General features: G+C 39.7%; 1 protein-coding gene across 4 annotated transcripts in view; it reads left to right on the top strand.

The window, feature by feature from the left end:
- The first annotated feature begins 363 nt into the window (after positions 1 to 363).
- Positions 364 to 21581, top strand: part of arhgap9 (Rho GTPase activating protein 9) — a 34584-nt gene continuing 13366 nt past the window's right edge. For 3 of the 4 annotated variants that reach the window (XM_043232187.1, XM_043232185.1, XM_043232186.1), the window contains exons 1-6: positions 395 to 517; positions 10636 to 11067; positions 12262 to 12572; positions 17271 to 17501; positions 18886 to 18960; positions 21033 to 21089. In XM_043232187.1, coding sequence (XP_043088122.1) covers positions 10713 to 11067; positions 12262 to 12572; positions 17271 to 17501; positions 18886 to 18960; positions 21033 to 21089 — 1029 coding nt within the window. In that variant the 5' untranslated portion in view covers positions 395 to 517; positions 10636 to 10712. Of the gene's footprint in view, positions 518 to 10635; positions 11068 to 12261; positions 12573 to 17270; positions 17502 to 18885; positions 18961 to 21032; positions 21090 to 21581 lie in introns of all 4 variants that reach the window. The other variant, XM_043232188.1, reaches the window with a different exon arrangement.

Below are 21581 nucleotides of genomic sequence, written 5' to 3'. Positions count from 1 at the left end.
ATATAATTGCACTTCTTGTTTGAATATGCTAAAGTGGGGTTTACAATTAGTATATTTACATTCAAGGACCTAAAACTTAAATAAAAAAATCCAATAAATGTCAAGAGGTTTATACAAAAAATTGCATTAAGCAAATATTTGTCTGTAACAATAATATTTTTATCATTTTATCATTTTTATTTATATAGCGCTTTTAACAACACAGGTTGCATCACAGCACTTTACAGTATAAGGTAGAAACATAAGGTTTTATAACATAAGAAAACATAAAAAAATATACTGTGGACAATCAGAGCGTTAACCTTATTCCAGAAAGACTGAACAAAAGCACAGTGAATAACCAAAGCAGATGAATAACGACGCCGCTCTCTGATTGGCCGTTCTCTGTCACGTGGCCCGCCCCCGAGCAGCCCCGCCCCTCGGCCGACGGGAGGCCGCTCTGACGGAGCTCGAGCTCGCGCGCAGTCCGGTTCACCGACACCTGGGAGAGCGCGCGCGGATGCACCTGCGGTCACCGGTAAGCCACGAGCGCAGCATCACAGCCCATGAACCGACACACTCACCACCGGAAACGGCTTCACAGCGCGGCAAACGTTCTTGCGCATTTACTTAAAAAAAAAAAAACTGATACAAACTAAAAAAAAAAAAAAAAAAGCATCCGTCTTTTGCATGCTCTGTAGATATCGTTATTACCTGTTTAATCATTCCTGCTTAATCGTGCATTGTCTACTTAGTAGAAAGTATAAAGTGTGCATATCATTTAAGTATAATTCTGCACATTGAACTCTAAATGTCTCTGAATGGTTGTTTATTTACAAGACGTGCAACATTTATGTAGTGCGGCCAATTAGAAAGTGTTTCACAACTACGTGCATTGTTTAAGATAATTCTGATCTTATCTAGTGTTATAAACTCTCTCTGTCTCAGTGTTCATATGCACCATAGGGGTGTTTTAAATTATTGCTGACATGTGATGATGATGATGATGATGATGATGATGATGGTGATATGTTAGATTTACTCAGACTCTGGCCGCTCTGCCCCTTCCAATCTGAGAGATTCGCTCAAATAATAGTAATAACCCGCAAGCTTGATCGGTTAATCGGTCGCTTTGAGACTCCTCGATGTCCAAACGGACGAAGCATCGCATAAAAACGGGTCTCCAGGAAGAGCCGAGAACGCGGCGAGCAAGCTTTAGGGGTTTTTCCTCGAGCCTGAGCTCAGAAGTTTGCGTGAAGCAGGAAATCTTAGCTATAAGTCAGATGTGGGTGATTTATGAGAGCTCCCGCGGGCCGCATCCGGTGCCAGGAGCAGCACTGCGTTCGTTTCTGTAAGAAGGGCCGCGTTTAATGTAAGACTGCGCAACGATCTCGTGCATGACCGGAGGACTTCGCTGTGAAGTCACTCTGAAAATCCCACGAATGAAGCAGATTGTTTTTTTGCAGCATTGAGCGTGTCTGCTTCTCCTCGTCCGTCCATCCGGTCGGTTGCTCGCGTCCCGAAGCACACGCCTGATCAGTCGCCTCTGCGTGACCTTTCGGCCCCGATCGGTGCTTTTGGAGTCGGACTTTAATCGTTCACGTTTGTCTTCTGTTTTTCTTAGAGCTAAATCACACGCGAGTCGCTGCAAACAGGAAGAGGAAATACGCCGTAAAGCATTTCATCCTACTAAACTCGAAACTTCAGGGTAGTCGCTGGCCTACTTTTATAAAGTGCTGCCAAAGTTCACTGCACTTTCTTTACCAGCGATTTAAAACTCTGAAAGCCCATGCAGGACTTATTAGACGGACGTTCTAGTGGTTAAATAATATTTAGTTGTTTAGGGTTAAGAACGTTTTAAGAGCACGGCAAAAAGTGCAAGGATGCATTAAAAAGGTATCAGGTAATAGACTGATATATAAGCAAAATATAATGTAAAAAAAAAAAGAATATAATTGTGTTTCACGAGAAATGTTTAATTCATTGTGTGTTTTGCTGATTCTCTGTGAATGGCACGTTTCTAACTTTTGAGGTGCAATTTTCTGGGGCTCTTATCTTGTAATATCAACGCTTCTCCGTATCCGTCGACGAAGTATTTCAATGCAAACACCATAAATGAACGTTTTCGAATTCGAAGCGGCCTGCCGTAAATGCGTGCTGCATGCTGCGGTTCCTGTTTTTCACGCACGCTTAAAATTACAATAAAAACACGCATGGAAATGCGAATCGTTTTATTTAGTTTGAATGCATTTTGCGGTTCGCGCACATCTATCTTGAACGAAAAGTCACGCTTTGAGCCCTAAAAAGCTAGTTTAGGTGCTCGAAGCCGGTGTTGTCATGATCTAGATGTTCGTGTGTCTTTGGCTGGAGTTGGATGGGTCTCTGTTGAGTTCGCTGTGGGTCGATCGGTGCAGGAATGTGACTGTGTGAGCGCTAATGTTCAAAAGATCGTAATGGAAAAACCTCACAGCCACGGGGCCCGTCCTGCAGGACACACACACACACACACACACACACACACACACTAAATGAGGACACATCACAGACGTCTCTTATTTTTATATAAAGCTAAACATAATGCCTACAGACTGCATCAAACCCTAAGATTTTTGGTATCACTTTACTCAAAGCCTTTATATAAAATATTTTTAATGCATTCATTTAATATGTCTTGCAATGCACCCTATAATGCGCCGTATGATAATTGCGATAAAAGTTGCATTATGCATTATATCGCACCGTTACATCTTTATAATGCATTAAAATACATCACGAACACACTTTCAGAGGGTTGCGGCTATTAAAAGATGAGGTACTTTATAGTGCATTATACATAAAGACTTTTTTATTCAATTAAGTAGCATTTGTTTGATTAATATTTCATCGAAACGATTAGTATTTTCTTCAATATTTTTGTCAGATTTAACCTGCAGCTAAAGCTAGATAAATACAAAGGCATTTGATAAAGCTTCTGCAGAGACGCTTGGAGACGTTTAGAGCAGATTATGAGCTAAAGCTTTACATCACAGCAATATCATTCATTAAATTAGCTCGACTAATGCCTGTTGGGCTTGTCACACATTGTTTACGGGGTTTTGTTTTTCCGTTTCTTGTTTCATCTTTGTTTGCAAAAATATTCAATGTTATTGCAGTATTATTTGTATAATATAATATATTTTTTTAACTCCACATGTTGATTATCTTCATTATTTTTACGTTAAATTTTTATGCATTTTTATTAGCTTTAATTTTTTTAAAAAGTCAGTCATTCTTTAATATTTGTGTGTATATTTAATTTATAATTTTCCCTTACATCCAATATTTATATTTTATTTTAGCTTTCATATTTTTTAAATAGTTTTAGTTTTTTTTTTCACTCTTGCAACACCTTATAACCCGCACTTTTAACTATTATTACATGTTATATATTCGATATTATACGTGCCAAACTCTTCTTATATGTGGCTTTAACACAGAGGTAAATGCTGACGGATGAGTAAAGCGAGAAAGGCTTTTTTAGATGCAAATGCTGTCATTTTTTTTATTATCTGTATTTGCACAGTTGACGTTCGACGCGTTTGCATGTTATCACGAACCCCGCGGCCCTCGGAGCCGTTGAATGCGATCGCTGTGAGCTCTATAAAGACTCTAAAGATGTCACTAATGTTTGACGTTCTGCTCACTAAAGGCTGCGTTTGCTTGACCACAAACACCTCAAAAATAGTGAAATATTATTGCAATCAAAACCAGTGGTTTTCTCTGTGATTGTGTGTTAAAGTGTAATTTATTTCTGTGTGTTTTCTGCATCATTACTCTTCAGAAATCAGAATAATACACATTTCTGATTATTATCTGTGTCGAAAATCGCGATGCATTTTTTTTTTAGGTTTCACAGATAAATGGAAACAGCATTTATTTGAAATAGTATTAAAGCCACGGTTCCCCTCGAGTTTTGCGCATATAATATCGAATATATAATATGCATTAATAGTTTAAAACCTGCGTTATAAGCTCCCTGTGTTGTGAAACTAAAACTAATAATCTTAGCATTAAAAGCATGTCGCTTATGATCGATTTAACGCATCCTCGAAGAACTTAGTCTTCATTTGGGACAGAGCTGCGTTCGACACGTAATAACGTGAGGCCGCAGATGTTTAAAGCTCTCTTGTTCTCAGAATGAGCTCAGTTTAATGGCTGTTCCCTGAAGTTACATAATGATGACTAGTTAAGTTTGTGAAATCTCTAGTTTGTGGGTCAGGACTAAATGTGACGTGCTGGTTCAGCGGCTCAGATGTTTAACCATAAGGTTACCGCCATCAGATGATGCCTGATATTATTAGACACGCTTGCTGATGCAGTGTGTGTGTGTGTGTGTGTGTGTGTGTGTGTGTGTGTGTGTGTGTGGTGTATTTGTGGTTGAACGGGAAAACATAAAGAGGTAAGTGGCACACTGAAGCAGCCACAACCTCTATCTATATTACCTGATCAACTCGACAATATATAGAGAACTCACACACACACTCACACACACACACACACACACACACACACACACACACACACACACACACACACACACACACACATACACACACACACACACACACACACACACACACACACACACACACACACACACACACACACACACACACACACACACACACACACACACACACACACACACACAGTGCAGCTGATCGGTGATTGATTCATCTATTGATTGGTGCTTGCTGTGTGTTTGTGGACACCGGGACTCAACACTAGTCACATGTAGTGTGCGCTGCACAAAGTACACACTTCAGAGGTTTGACACGCAGACACAATGCAGTCGTACGGTATGTGCCTGTAAGCGAGGTTAATCAATTAATTCACCAGTCGAACGGATAATAATGAGTTATTGTACAGTGACTGAATGACACAGTGTTCCTTAGTGTGTGTGTGTGTGTGTGTGTGTGTGTGTGTGTGTGTGTGTAAGCTTATAAAATGTTTACATTTAATTCCTTTCTCTGAAAATGTAAAAAGGGGTTTAGGAGTAGAACAATAACACATACAGTCTGTACAGAATAAAACATTACACCTATGAAGAGACACCAGAAAACATGGAAACACAACAGGTGTGTGTGTGTGTGTGTGTGTGTGTGTGTGTGTGTGTGTGTGTGTGAGAGATAGAGTGTGTGGTAGGTTAAGAGTTAGAAAATATTTTTGGTCAGTATAAAAGTAATAGGAGTCTATGGAAAGTCCCCACAATTCAAGAAATGTGTGTGTATGTATATGTGTGTGGGTGTGTGTGTGTGTGTGAGAGAGAGAGAGAGAGAGAGAGAGTGTATTTGTGTGTGTGTGTGTGTGAGAGTGTGTGTATGTGTGTGTGTGTGTGTGTGAGAGAGAGAGACTGTGTGTGTGTGTGTGTGTGTGTGTGTGTGAGAGAGAGAGAGTGTGTGTGTGTGTGTGAGAGAGTGTGTGTGTGTGTGTGAGAGAGAGAGACTGTGTGTGTGTGTGTGTGAGAGAGTGTGTGTGTGTGTGTGTGTGAGAGAGAGAGAGAGTGTGTGTGTGTGTGTGAGAGAGAAAAAAGAGAGTTTGTGTGTGTAAGAGAGAGAGAGAGAGAGAAAGTGGGTGTGTGTGTGTGTGTGTGAGAGAGAGTGTATGTGTGTGTGTGTGTGTGTGTGTGTGTGAGAGTGTAACAATGCAAACAGGTTTGCTGTAAGTGGTATGTTTAAAGTTAGAAAATATTTTTGATCAGTATAAAAGTAATAAGAGTCTATGGAAAGTCCCCACAATTCAACAAATGTGTGTGAGTGTGTGTGTGTGTGTGTGTGTGTGTGAATCAGCGTGTGAGTGTGTGTGTGTATACCTGGTATTTATGACATTATGGGACCAAAAGGATAGGAAAATCAGTAAATATTGAAATATTGAAATTAAAATGGACATTTTAACTTATAAAACATACAGAATTCATTTTTTGAAAATCTGAAATTGCCAATAGTTTCCTGTAAGGTGAAGAACAACAACACATACAGTCTGTACAGAATAAAAACATTACACCTATGAAGAGACACCAGAAAACACGGGAACACAACATGTGTGTGTGTGTGTGTGAAAGTGCACGTATGTGTGTGTGTTTGTTTGTGTGTGTTTCTGTGAGTGTGTGAGAGGCTAAATGTCTCGTCGACCCAAGATCATCGAAGACAAACACCAAAGCAAAGCCTCTAATTATGAAGACAGTGAAAGCAAGTGTACGAATGTCCCAATCTTTGCATCACATCAAGCAATATCATCTTCCACGGCTGACCAATCAGCTGCGCCGAAAGATTTCAGGTGGGATTCTATTGGTAGATTCTGACACACGGATCCGGAGCAACACGGCAACAGGGCAGAAAGAGTGAAGGGCAAGAGTGGAGCTCAATGGCACACCAAGAAAACAATGGCGCACACACTGCGCACGTGTCTCACGCAAACTTTACTGAATGTTAAAGGAATATTCCTTTTTCTTTAGAGACTTCAAGTAGTAGTTTTAGCAGTAGTGCATTCTGTCGTCATTAACTTACTCTCATGGCGATTTTCGTCTGAGAAACACAAAAGGAGATGTTCAGCAGAATGTTCGAGCTGCACTTTCGAATACATTTGAATACCGTTATTTTTTAACATATTAGAAAGTTTGTGGAAAATCCCTAGCAACCACTCAGAACGCGCGGCAACCACCTGGAAACTCTCCAGAACACCTTAGAAACGTAAATGCTTCTTGAAAGCGTGGCTCGGACATAAAACTGCGAAACACACACGCCACATACAAAATGTCAACAGCGAACACTTCTTCTTACACACAACAGACATGCATACAAGCCAACGGAAGCGGGCCTGGAGTATGACTTTTAGTGTTTTAAAATCTGTAATGGAAACACCCTAGCGACACTCAGAAGACCTTAGCAACAGTATATCAGGTCCTGGTGATCGGACGCAGAAGCGCTCACACTTTCTTCCATGAAGTCTGCAGTCAGGTGGTTTCAGTGTGTGGAGTGTGAGGAGTGTGTGGAGGTGGAGTGTGAGGAGAGTGTGAGGAGTGTGTGGAGGTGGAGTGTGAGGAGTGTGTGGAGGTGGAGTGTGTGTGGAGTTTGAGGAGTGTGAGGAGTGTGTGGAGGTGGAGTGTGAGGAGTGTGTAGAGTGTGAGGAGTGTGGAGGTGTGTGAGGTGTGTGGAGGTGGAGTGTGAGGAGTGTGTAGAGTGTGAGGAGTGTGTGGAGTGTGAGGAGTGTGTGGAGGTGGAGTGTGAGGAGTGTGTAGAGTGTGAGGAGTGTGTGGAGGTGGAGTGTGAGAAGTGTGTAGAGTGTGAGGAGTGTGTGAAGGTGGAGTGAGGAGGTGTGTAGAGTGTGAGGAGTGTGGAGGTGGAGTGTGAGGAGTGTGGAGGTGGAGTGTGAGGAGTGTGGAGGTGGAGTGTGAGGAGTGAGGAGTGTGAGGAGTGTGTGGAGGTGGAGTGTGTGGAGTGTGTGGAGGTGGAGTGTGAGGGTGTGTGGAGGTGGAGTGTGTGGAGGAGGAGTGTGTGGAGGTGGAGTGTGTGGAGTGAGGAGTGTGGAGGTGGAGTGTGTGGAGGTGGAGTGTGAGGAGTGTGTGGAGTGAGGAGTGTGTGGAGGTGGAGTGTGTGGAGGTGGAGTGTGAGGAGTGTGTGGAGGTGGAGTGTGAGGAGTGTGGAGGTGGAGTGTGTGGAGGTGGAGTGAGGAGTGTGTGGAGTGTGTGGAGGTGGAGTGTGAGGAGTGTGTGGAGGTGGAGTGTGTGGAGGAGCAGTGTGTGAAGTGTGAGGAGTGTGGGACGTGGAGTGTGAGGAGGTGGAGTGTGAGGAGTGTGGAGGTGGAGTGTGTGGAGTGTGTGGAGGTGGAGTGTGGAGGTGTGAGGTGTGTGGAGGTGAGGTGTGTGAGGAGTGTGTGGAGGTGGAGTGTGGAGGAGGAGGTGTGGAGGTGGAGTGTGTGGAGGTGGAGTGTGTGGAGGTGGAGTGTGTGGAGTGAGGAGTGTGGAGGTGGAGTGTGTGGAGTGAGGGTGTGTGGAGGTGGAGTGTGTGGAGGTGGAGTGAGGTGTGTGGAGTGTGTGGAGGTGGAGTGTGAGGAGTGTGTGGAGGTGGAGTGTGTGGAGTGAGCAGTGTGTGAGTGTGGAGGAGTGTGAGTGTGAGGTGGTGGAGGTGAGGTGGAGTGTGAGGTGTGTGGGAGGTGGAGGTGGGGTGTGTGGAGGTGGAGTGTGTGGAGTGTGAGGAGTGTGTGGAGGTGGAGTGTGGGTGTGTGGAGGTGGAGTGTGTGGGTGGAGGTGTGGAGGTGGAGTGTGGAGGAGGTGGAGTGTGGAGGAGGAGTGTGGAGGTGGAGTGTGTGGAGGTGGAGGTGGAGGTGGGGTGTGTGGAGTGTGTGTGGGTGAGAGTGTGTGGAGGTGGAGTGTGAGGTGTGTGGAGGTGGAGTGTGTGGAGTGAGGTGTGGAGGTGGAGTGTGTGGAGGTGGAGTGTGTGGAGGTGGAGTGTGTGGAGTGAGGAGTGTGTGGAGGTGGAGTGTGAGGGTGTGTGGAGGTGGAGTGTGTGGGTGAGCAGTGTGTGAAGTGTGAGGAGTGTGGACGTGGAGTGTGAGGAGGTGGAGTGTGTGGAGTGTGTGGAGGTGGAGTGTGTGGAGTGTGAGGAGGTGTGGGTGTGGAGTGTGTGGAGGTGGAGTGTGAGGAGTGTGTGGAGGTGGAGTGTGTGGAGTGAGGAGTGTGGAGGTGGAGTGTGTGGAGGTGGAGTGTGTGGAGGTGGAGTGTGTGGAGTGAGGAGTGTGTGGAGGTGGAGTGTGAGGAGTGTGTGGAGTGTGAGGTGGAGTGGTCTGTGTGTTCGTGTGAGATCACTGACCTTCACTCTTGGCACAGATGGAGCTTACAGCAGATTTGAGCCGCTCTGCAGGAAATCACTTGTTTTTGCCACAATGTGTGTGTGTGTTTATTTTTGTCTTTGTGTGTGTGTGTGTCTCTCTGTGTGTGTGTGTGTGTGTTTCTGTCTGTTTTGTTTTTGTCTTTGAGTGTCCTTTTGTCTGCGTGTGTGTGTTTATTTTTGTCTTTGTGTGTGTGTTTGTTTGTGTGTGTGTATTCACAATCCTTCACTGTGACACCTGATGTGTGTGTGTGTGTGTGTGTGTTCTTCAGCATATGTGTTATCAGTGAGTCAGGCTGGTGTCCATCTGTGCTCAGTGACTGATGAAGGAGTGTTTTCTGGTTTATTTCTCTCGTCTGGAGCCGCTATGAGTCTTGGATTCTGGTGCTGGTGAAGTGTGTGTGGTTTCCTGTTTTCTGCACGTCGTGTGTGTGATAGAATCAGTGAGAAAAAGTCTGAGCTGAGAACATTTTATTTTATTTTTAATTTAATTTAATTTAATTTAATTTAATTTAATTTAATTTTTTATTTTATGTTATTTTAAACATTTTAATATCCCAAATAATCTTTTTCTATTATAAAGGACCTTTTGTGCAGGTTCCATGGATGTTGTAATTTTTAATAGTCTGAGTAACTGAATCACGGCACAATTTAGAGCAGATGATACGATGCATCTCCAGGTTTTATATTGCTAAAATAATTCATAATGAAAACAATTAACAAGAGATACATAAAAGCATTTCCTCAGACGTTTGGAGCCCGTGTTACATTAAGAGTCACTTAGCATTCTGCTTTATAGCGAGGATTATCAGAACATGATGGAGATTATCAGTTAACACACACACGGTTTATGGGTTAATTCCATAGGCGTGCTGTTTTTTCGACTACAGACCGGGATTTTCTTTCCCCTTACCCTAAACCTACTCCTCACGCAACACTACGGCCATTTTAGATTCTCAAAACTATTCACTCTCTGTGATGCATAAGCTGTTTTTCTCACAAAGTGTCCCCAAAACATCAAGGTTTTTGGATACTGCCATCTTTCTGAGAACATTTGGTCACTATGATGTAGGAAATAAAAGCCACACACACACACACACACACACACACACACTGAATGTCTGTGTTAAAAGCCTTTCTGTGTCGCTAGCGTCCATCGGGTCACACGCCACAAATATCAGCGCTGCATTAATACCCGCGTTAGCACTGGGGGCTGAAGGAAGTGATGTCATGTTCAAACAGTCTTGCTGAGGCTGTTACGTGAAAATGAACTAGATAATAAATTCTTGCTCATTTTCAGATTATCATGCATATCACTATTATTGTCAAACATAAAATATAAAGTGCAATATTTAATGCAATATTTCAATATAGTAATATACGTATTACTGTATATATATATATATATATATATATATATATATATATATATATATATATATATATATATATATATGCAAACACTTTTGCCATAATATCAATTCCTATTAGAGTTTGGTGTGTTATAGAGAGAACTGTCAATGTTTTTGGTGAGTGTCAACTTCGCTCAACAGCGGATTAAAGACTCGTGTTTTAGTTAAAAACATCTTAACGCTGGATTAGAGTCATCATTGTCTTCTCCAGATGTTCACTGATGGACTGAAGTGCCGTGGATTATTCTGATGTTTTCTGTCAGACTCTCATTCCGACGGCACCCATTCACATCCATTGCTGAGCTACTGACACAGTGCTAATTCTCTGTGATTGCTGGCTTATTGTTATATTGTGGGTGTAACGAGCGTTTCTGTGTCAGATCATGGCACTCGTGTGGTCTCTCTTCGGAGCTGTGCTCGTCCTCCGATCTCGCTCCGAGCGTCTCTGAGAGGAAGCATGCTGTCGGGAGGCTGGCGTCGTGGGACGGTCGTCTCGGGCTCGCGGCTGGGCGGCCCTGTGGTTCTGGAGGCTCAGTATGATTACTCGTACCGCGCCGCCGACGGCCGCCTGGTCTCCATCCACGAGGGCGAGCGCTTTCTGCTGCTGAAGAAGACCAACGCGGACTGGTGGCAGGCTCGGAGGATCGGGGGCGGAGCCAAGGTCAAGCCCATCTATGTGCCGGCGACGTACGTCATCGAGCTGCCCGTCAGCCAGTTCCGCCCCTCGCTGGCCTCCAGCCAATCAGCGTCCGAGAGCTTCAGGATGATCCCTCGAGGCTCGCTCACGCCCTGCATGCAGACACACGGCTCAGGTACATCATGTTTCAACTCAATCCGAGCTTTTCAGTTGAAGAAACGGCTAAAACACATCACTTTCGTCTTTATTTTATCCGTTTGTTCTCTTTTTTCATTTAAATGCACGCTCTGTTCATTTTATAATTGTTTGTCGTCTTTTAAAAAAAGTCCACACTAGCCTTCTCCTTTTTCTTTCTAGTCTACTTGATTTATTTTTATTTATTATGTGAATAACAAAAAAAAAACCTCTTGCATATCACATTTGATTGCATCTCTTGTCCTCGTTTGTAAGTCTTTGGATGAAAGCATCTGCTAAATGACTACATGTAAATGTAATGTTTTTTGAAAGAAGTCTCTTCTGCATTTATTTGATAAAAAAAAAACTGTATAAATTGTGAAATATTATTACAGTTTTATAAAAGCTGTTTTCTGTGTGAATACCCTTTAAAATGTATTTTATTTCTGTTATTTTCATCATCATTACTCCAGCCTTTAGTGTCACATGATTCTTCAGAAATCATTGTAATCATGACAGTTTGCTGCTCAAGAAATCTTTCAGGTCCCCCTAATATTTAGTTAATATTTTGGTATAATATTATATATATATATATATATATATATATATATATATATATATATATTTTTTTTTTTTTTTTTTTAATTATTATTATTTTTTTATTTTATATATTTTTTTATATTAAATTTTCATCAGCTCACAAACACCATTTGATTTTAGCATGAACCGTCTCTTTAGGCTTTTCCAAATGTCACTGACTGCACTGAAATTTAATTACTTTTTAGAATTTATAATTTAATTTTATTTACTATTTTGCTTCACGTATAAGCTTTATGTTTTTTTCTCCGAGGCATTGTTAGACGCCAGTTTTTCTAAAAGATTTAATTTTTAAAAAACAGTGTAATTTGCTAGCTATTAAACTACGTCTCGTTTTTAAATCTGTACCTAACTTCGGAACGATCTCCAAGTAAGTCTAGTTTAGCTTTAAAATGAAATGATTGTAATCTTAATTCGAGTGATGAAGGGTTTCGCAAATCTAAGGTTGACTAATAGTTCGAGAGGTAGCGAAATGTAATCAGTTCCCGGCGCTGCTAATATCAGGAGTTATATTTCAGTATAATAAAAGGCAGCGCTGATGAAGTTGTTTTGTGTGTTTAAGGTCCTCTCTGTCTGTTTTGTCTGTGTTCGGTCTCAGTGCCTGATAAGCAGTTCTGTCGTTCCATGGAGAACCTGAACTGCAGCAGTGCCTTGACGGACAAACCCAGCGGCCGGGTCTCAGCGCGAGGACGGTTCCCGACCTTACCTCTCTCCGGTTCCACCGCCTCACCCTCGGGTCAGCTCACGGTCCCCGGGGTCCCCGGCGTCCCGATCGCCCGCAGCCAAAGCTCCAGCAACCTTCCCCAGAACCCTTACCAGAACCAGGACCAGAGCCCCAGCAGCCCGACTAAATCCTACAGCCAGTGGGACATGAGCGCTGCCCGCAGACACACACACGGACACATACAGGTGAAAGAGCATCCTCTGCTTTGTAAAGATAGGACGATATTTAGCTGAGATGAAAAAAAAATCTGCTATTTAAGAGTGGGGGGAAAAATGAAGTTCTTAGCAATGCATATTACTGGTTAAAAACTAAGCATTGATATAGTTACAGAAAAATAAATCAATATTTTTGGTGTAAATGCAAAGGGCATCCTGTACTTAATTTGATGTAGAAACAATATTCACTTAGCACAATGGCTAGCACATTTTACCAATAATTACAAAATAGCGTTGGGTTAACTAAAAAAACTAAAAATTGTATTGTCTCGTATAATTTGTTTTATTTAGTTTTTGGCAGCACATGAAACAAGCACACACACACACACACACACTCTCACATTTCACAGAGGTTTTTAGCAATGCATATAACACACACACACACACACACACACACACAGACAAACACACACAGACACACAGACACACACACAGACACACACACTCACAGTCACACACACACACACACACACACACACACACACACACACACACACACACACACACACACACACACACACACACACACACACACACACACACACACACACACACACAGTCACACACACACACACACACACACACACACACACACACACACACACACACACACACACACACACACACACACACACACACACACACACACACACACACACAGTCACACACACACACACACACACAGATAGCTCTAAAATACGAGAAACCAGTCTTTTAGGAGTTTAGGACACATGCTTATTCTGTATTATTTCCTGTTTGGGTTTATTTGATTTATTTTTTAAGATGGACTGTTTTTTCCAAGGCATTGTTAAAGGCCAGCGCTTCCGGTCATAACTATGCAGACGTTCGATTTCAAAAAGAGTGTCATATCTACTAAACTAACTCCTGTTATAGTTATATATTTGTATTTAGCCTCAGATTGATCTTAAAGTAAAAAGAGGTGCTAAAAGTTAAATGATTATTATTATGATGATTAATATTATTACTGAAACTATTGTAATCTTAATTCAAGCGATGAATGGTTTTAGATATATTAGATATATCAGTAAAAAAATCTAACCAAAAATGATTTGGTCACACTTTATATGAGGTGGCCTTAACTACACGGTAAAAAATATATATAAAGTGTACTGTATTAAAATAGTAAACACCGTAAAAAATACAGTAACAATGGTTTAGGTTTTATGGTTTTAAATTTACAGTTAAATACCGTAATTTCATAAACTGACACAATGGTAATATAACAACATATTAAAGTACTGAAATCTGTTTTATATCTTTGAAATACTCTGATAACCAAAAGCAGGTGATGATGATAAAGTCACTAAACACTAAACACCATCACGGTTCCTCATTAAACTCAAATATATATATAAACATTCATTTAACAGCCTTACTTTTAACATACAACCCCAATAAACAAAACTGAGGAGAGACATAGTTACAAAAAAAACAATAAATTCAAACTAAATTTTAATTCTGTCAAATTTACAGGAATTTACCGTTAACTATTTAACAGGTTTATACCGTAGCATTTTCACAGTTTTTTACCGTTAAGATCACAGTAATTTTTTACAGTGACTTTTTTACAGTAATTTCTATTGTGTTAATATTGTATTGTTTAAGGGTGGCTCAACGGTTTAATTATAAATGCAAGTACAGAATTTAATTCTGGATGTAGTTACATGCAATGTATGTACTCAATAAGTGCATTGTACCAAATTATTCATTTTAATGTAAGTACATAGTAGCTAAGGCCGCCTAATATAAAGTTTTTATATGTTAGTTTTTGACAATATACACATAAAACAAGCACACATACTCTCGTATTTCACAGAAGCTCTCGAGTTTGAATTTTTAACCGGCTCTCGAGATACAGTAGATCCTTAAATACAATCCCTGCTGAAAGCTGTGGACACGCTGTGCCAGAAAAGACTTTTTCTAGTCGATCAGACACAGAGAGCCATTACACAACACACACACACACACACACACACACACACACACACACACACTCCGTCCTACATCCCTCCTGAGCTAAACATCACTGACAAATCCAACACTTACATGACAGAGAGAACATCAGTCTTTATACAGCAGCCCAGAAAACTCATTTCTGGATCAGGTTTATTTGGTTTAACATTCCTACACTCTTAAAAATAATATATATATCATATATATCATTTATATATATAAAATATATATATATATATATATATATATATATATATATATATATATATATATATATATTTATATTAAATATATTTTAGGTCATATATATATATATTATATAATTATATATAATATTTACAGATTGAATTTGATAATTATCACTTGGTAAATATCGGTATGCTGTATTGATATTGTAAAACGTTTCTTATGACATTCGGTTGTTATGCAAAAAAACGGTTATCGGTTATCTCTGCTCTAAAAAAATGTGAGCCTGCCAAATACGAAATGTTTCGCCACCTTCGTGTTAAAAGAAGCATCGCATTCGCTTTCTGTTAACAGTTAAGCCCCGCCCACTTTGATTTGATTGGCATCTCAGATTAACATTTTTTGCGACCTTAACAACAAACAAAGCACCGATATATCAGATATCGGCGAGGATCTGTTGCTGATCTGATGATGAACATCTCTCTCAGATCAGAGCATTGCCACATAGACACTGACAGGAAGTGACATCACTCTGCAAGTGCACAGTGAAGCTGTTTAAAGATAGCTCGCACATACTTAACATAACCACGAGAAGCCCCTTCCTAATGCTCAAAGTTGACCGTTAAAGCTGTTTCACTCAATCAGTTCCCATTATATTACATGCATTTTAATCCCACTACTATTAAAGACATATTAATAGAGATATAGAGGGATCGCTGATATTTAGATCATTAAGATCAGTATCTGCTCTGCAACTCAAAATATCAGACTACACGAAAAGAGTCATGAAAAGTGGTTTATTTTAGCTATATTTCAATGAATTATTAATTTATCACATGCAACATTTTTTTAGGATTGTCTGAAGGTGAATAAACTGTTGCATATGACTATTGTTGCATATGTCAGGCTTTATAGGGTTAAATCTCGCACCAGTTTCCAGTGTTTAAACGGCGATGAACCCGCTCAAGGCTTTATTTCTTCCTGCGAAACAACATCGGCGTTCGAGCTTCAAAGCGGACCGGCTCGCTTTCAACAGCCCGCTTTATTCCGCACCGAAGGTGTTCGTCTGTAAGGGTTCTCCGGGAGTCAGAGAGAGAGACGCCTGCCGTTTGTCCGTGGCGTGACGCTCGCGAGGCCATACGGCTTCAGAGACACGAGTTATATAATCCAGAAAACATCCCTCCGTTCACACAGCACAGAAACGCAGCTAATCCATCAGTCAGAGCTTTTAAGTGCACTCAGTGACATTTTACATTCACCTCTTTTATTGTTCAGTGGCTTCTAATGGCTTTTCTTCCTTCTGTCTCTCTGTATTGTTCATATCGTCTGTGTTTTAGGCCACTTCCTCTTGACGGTTGTGGCTTGGAGCTGTTTTCTTACTTAGCGCATGTACGCCTGCAACCGCACCGACACACAGCGCTCTCTTTTAGACCCAAAATGCACTCTCGAGTTCAACTCCGTCCACTTTTAAACCTGGATAATCTCGCACACGCACTAATTAGCCTCACGTACACAAATTAGACACACACTAAGAGGATTGCATCAGGAATCGCGGTTGCACGAAGCAAAACAGAAATGCAGTAATTGCTTTTTAAACAGGTTTTAAATCCCGTGATTGGCTCAGCGAACGTTGCTGAAACAAAAAAGCCGAGTTACATCAAGGTTGAACTCTCGCTCGCCGAGATTAATTTCATGCGTATGCGTGTTGTGAAATGCGTTTCAACCAATGTTGTTATTGTTCAGTAAAACTGTTATAAATTAATCAAGATGAAATAAAATAATGCAAAAGATCAGATGATAAAAAATGTATTGAAGCTGCAAAAAAGATGTAAGTTAATAAAAGTGGGGGAGAAACACTTTTTGATCTTTAAAATAAAGCTGCGATCAAATATAAAGTGAACATGAATAACCCAAAAAATAGAAATGAGAAAATTGAAAATAAGTTAAAGTGTGTCATTTATTAAAACTGAAAACGAAACAAGAAAGATTAAACTAGAACTATTGGAAATCTTTTTTCGTCATTTAAATAAAGTGAAATACAATTAAATATATAGTGGATGTAATACTAAAACTCAAATAAGAAAAAAATTAAATATTAAAATTAGTTTTGGTCATTTAAATACAACTGATGTAAAACAAAATATGAAATTTCATGGTAAAAAATAAAAGTAGAAATCAGAACATTTCCGATAAATAGGTAATTTTGTATATATAAACCAATACAATTACTAACAATTGTTTTTAGTAATTGAAATTAAATCAAATATAAAACATTACATCAAAAACTTTCAAATTAGAAACTGATGCTAAATGTTAAAATTACATAACTGAATTGAAAATGAAAAAATTACTTAAACTAAAATTGAAACTAAAAAGATCAAATCTAATTCAGAAATAAACGTATTAAAATATTAATAAATGCTAAAATATTGAAAATGCTATGTCCTGTGTCCTCAGAGGACTATACACTATGTGTTTTTCTAATCTCTCTAATGTTTCTCTTCTCAGATCTCATCATCCGCCTACATTTCCCAGAGTTCCCTGTCAGAGCAGGGGAAGCGGCAGTGGGCGGAGCCTCCCAAGCCGTTGCCGGGTCAACGACCCATGCAGACGCTGCAGCTGTGGGATCAGTACTGTGACCCCGGAACCGGGCGCTGTTACTACGTCAACACCGTTACCGAGGAGCGCTCGTGGAAACCGCCTCGCCGAGCTCGCGAGAGCCACGCCCACCAAAACAAGGTGAGCGACCAATCAGCGAGCGCGGACCAATCAGAGGGGTCCAATCACGTTTTTTAAAATCAGTTCTGCTCCTCACTTTTTATATATTATATATTTAGAATTAACAGAAACATTCAAACCTTAACGATGTTGGTTTAATGAGCTCATTTTGCACGATTCATTTACGGACCATTGCATATTGATTATTGATATTGATTTTATACAAAAAGTTCAGATTGTGACTTTTTGCTCAGTTTCCCCAATGAAAGTAATTGCAATCTGACCAAATCTCTGAGCAACACACATACTGAATGAACGAACTATTGAACCACGGGTCAGTGATTCAGTTTGCGTTGCTTGTGAAAGAATTGGCTGTTTGAACAAACCAAATGAATCAGTGATTCAGTGACTCTTCATAAAGAGTTAGCTTTATTTCTGAATGAATCAGCCTTTTGAACAAATCAAGTGAGTCAATGATTCAATGATTCATGTATAAAGAGTCAGTTGCTTAATAAATCGGTTCAGTAAATGATTTCATGATTCACCCATTAAGACACTACCTATAAACAGTTTTAGTTTTATATTAGGGTGATTTATATTTGTATTTTTATTGTCATATTTCATATGTCATATTTATTATTATTATTATATCATGTTGAATCAAGTGCTTTGTGTAATGTCTGTTCGCTGCATTTCTCATTCAACACAACAGTGACTTAATTTTTTCATCTTAACTTAAGCCCAAATTTACATGCAATTAATTTTCAATTAAGGGAGACACTTAAAAAAATCCTAATAGTTATGGCTTTACTTACCCAGCTGATTGATTACACTGATAACTGCAAACGGTTTTTTGTATTACAAGTTATCTAAAATGTTAGGTTTAGATATGCAAATGAGTCTTTATTTAATAAAATATGAGCTCATTTGCATACGTTCCTTTCAAAAATCGAAACACTCGATAAAGCCATTTTTTAACATTTTTGTTTAACGTTTTGTAAATATTACAGAGCGACCTCGTTGTTGTCCTTCTTTCATTCAGAGGCTGCTTAGAACAGACAGAAAACACTATATTTTCACAATTTTGGTGGGAATAAAATGTTGCATATAATCAAGCAAATTATATATAGACAAATCCCTTTGAAAAGCCTCATTTTGAGAAAATGACTTTTCAAAATATGCGTCATAATTGAAATAGATAGAGCGCCAGATAATAAACACTCTTTGTGGAGGCTTTCTTTCCACTTGTCAGAAAAACGTCTCAAACGTGACAGGTGCGTGAAAAAACAGTGCCTCCTTCATAATTAACCGGCGAATAACGAGTTTAAACATTTTAGGTACTTGAATATTAAGTTCTGAATATGCACTTTCTAATGCACCTGCACATGTCTGCGGTGTGTTTTAGGTCGCTGTGGTTCAGCGAGACATCAGACACCTGTCTCTCCCGTTACAGAACTCAGGAGGAGGCTCGATGCACAGGGTACAGTGTGTGTGTGTGTGTGTGTGTGTGTGTGTGTGTGTGTGTGAGCAGGTGATTATGATGATGTGATGTAATGCTGCATGACAGCACATCATCTATCTAATGATCTGCTGTCTATAGGAAGTCCATTACAGAGAGATTATATGAACAAAGAGCTTTAGAAACACTGGAAACTCACAGTGACAGAGATGACTGGGGGAAATCTGCTCCAGTCACGGATTAGAAGAGGAAACACGGCCAAATGAAAAAGGGGATTACGCTCATTTATTTATTTATCTACTAACAGATTTTTATGCTGAGCTCTCAGACAGTTAATGGTGAGGGATTGACTGGAGTGCTTTATAACGGCAGTATTAACTTAAATTATTCAAAAACATTTCCATTCCAAGATAATCTCAAATAAAATGGAAGTATTAGATAAAAAACATGAAATTAAATAGAAAGTATGAAGATGACGTTGGCAACTTACCGATATAAAATACAATTAAGGTAAAGAACTAAACACTTTATTTTGAGTTGTCCATAATACAGAGTAATTACCTTCTTAGTGCTTAGTAGCCATTGTACTTACATGAAACTAAATGTGCTTACCGTGTAACTAAGTAATTATGCACAGCTACTGTTACACGTACTGTATGTAACTACTATGTAGCTACTTAATTATTAATATTGATACACTTTATTTTAAGTAGGTAATGGATGTATAATATTCTGTAATTTTAATGCAATTGGAAAGGTATTACATGCAATACATACAATCAATCAATGCTGATCCACCATCTGATCTTGAAATGAACCAAGAACAGAATAAGAAAGAGACAGATTAATATTAGCGTAGATGCCATTCTTTTTACGATATATAAAAAGTGTGTGTTATGGGGATTGTTCCCGTTTGCAGCCTATCATTGCTTTAACATGTTTGAATAATAGAAGCGTATCAGTGTGTTATGCGTAAGCCAAGTTAAAGAGATGTGTCTTTAATCTCGATTTAAACTGAAAGAGTGTGTCTGCCTCCTGAACAGTGTTAGGGAGATTGTTCCAGAGTTTGGGTGCTAAATAGTCTAAGCAGTCGATTTTGATATTCTAGTTTTTCTTATTGATTATACATTCCTATTCGGTGTGTTTCACCGCGGCAAAGCAGCGAAAGCTAACACCTCGTCTCCTTATAATATCACCAAAGGGTGACATGTAAAGCCTGAAAAGTAACGGCCCTAGTACCGAGCCTTGGGGTACTCCATGTTGCTCCATTTACTACAAACTGATGGAGGTCAGATAAGTAAGATAAGTACTAATGGCAACAAAGTTTTCTAGTCTTTAAGCTGTATACTAATGGGTCCACTTCTCTTAAACTTGCCTGTAACTTTAATGACAAAACAAATAAAGATAATCAACATCAGACAGTCGAGTGAATCCTGGAGAGTTCGGTGTCATTTTTTTATGTTAGTATTAGTTTAGTATGGTTCTCAAACGAAGCGTGTGTGAACCGAAGGCAGTTTGATCAGAACAGTGTGAATGAAGCCACAGATGACTGCGTCTGTCGTTTAAAGAAGAGTTTCCTACAGGCACGTGTTTGACTTTCACACCCTTCACGCCTCAACTTCCTTATTAACACAAACGCTTCGAGCGAGTTTCCTCCTGTGAAGAGGAAGCTGAGCTGGCAGCGATCTGATCCGGATCTGACTCTGATCAGATGAGTGTGTTTTTCTGAAGAGTCGCTGGATTAAACGTGGCTCTCGCTGGATTACAGGAGATCCGCGCCTCTGTAAGTCAGCCCCATGCTTCTCATCTCGTCTGATACTCACACCGATTGTCTTAGTTAACTCGTTCTCGTCAGGAACAAAAGCACAGAGGCGTTTATTACTCTGATGGTTTGAAAGAGTCTCGGTGTGTTTTGAACTGATATCGAGGGCTTTGGTAAACCGTTTTCATGCCATATCTGGTGACGATGAAAGCAGAGATAGTTGAGTTTCCAGTTTTTCTCTTCTTCTCAAACGGCCGGTTTCAGTCTGACTGTTTCTTCCACTGACTTTTGAATGAACTTTCTCAAATCAGCCGTTGACCTTCTCTTTCAGCTCTCGCCTGACCTCTCCTACATTACCCACGATGCCAATGGCTGGCAGCTGAGTCAGGTGAGATCTATCTATCTATAGCTTCTTTTTTTCATTATTTTTTACCTTTTTTTGGTTAAATTCATCATTTATTCATCAGTTCCAGTTTCACTTAATTGTAGTCTTTTCTTTGAGATAAAAAAAAAAGTTTACGTTTATTCCACAATTCCAAAACGTATGTGTTAATAATTGTATTTCTCTTTTTTTAGTTTCCTCCTTAAATTTCTTTCCTCTTTTTATTGTAAGTTTATGTTCCACAACCAATACAGTAATAATTTTTTTTTACATAATATATTTATATTTATTAAGATGATTACAAAGATTTAGGGTTAGATCTATCTATCTATCTATCTATCTATCTATCTTTCTCTGTTTTATTTTCCTTCGTTTCTGTCATTTTTCTCGTTCTTTTTTATTTAATTATCATTTTAAATCAAATTAATCCATGCCCCCTTTTTGCTTAATTCGGCAATTTTCCTGGCAAAATAAAAACCTTTCTTTTACAAAAACAAT

The sequence above is a fragment of the Puntigrus tetrazona genome, unplaced genomic scaffold (assembly GCF_018831695.1).
Source record: "Puntigrus tetrazona isolate hp1 unplaced genomic scaffold, ASM1883169v1 S000000513, whole genome shotgun sequence".
In the NCBI taxonomy this organism is placed as follows: domain Eukaryota; kingdom Metazoa; phylum Chordata; class Actinopteri; order Cypriniformes; family Cyprinidae; genus Puntigrus; species Puntigrus tetrazona.
Note: the sequence above shows the minus strand (reverse complement) of the source record. Positions and strands in the feature narration are given on the sequence as shown.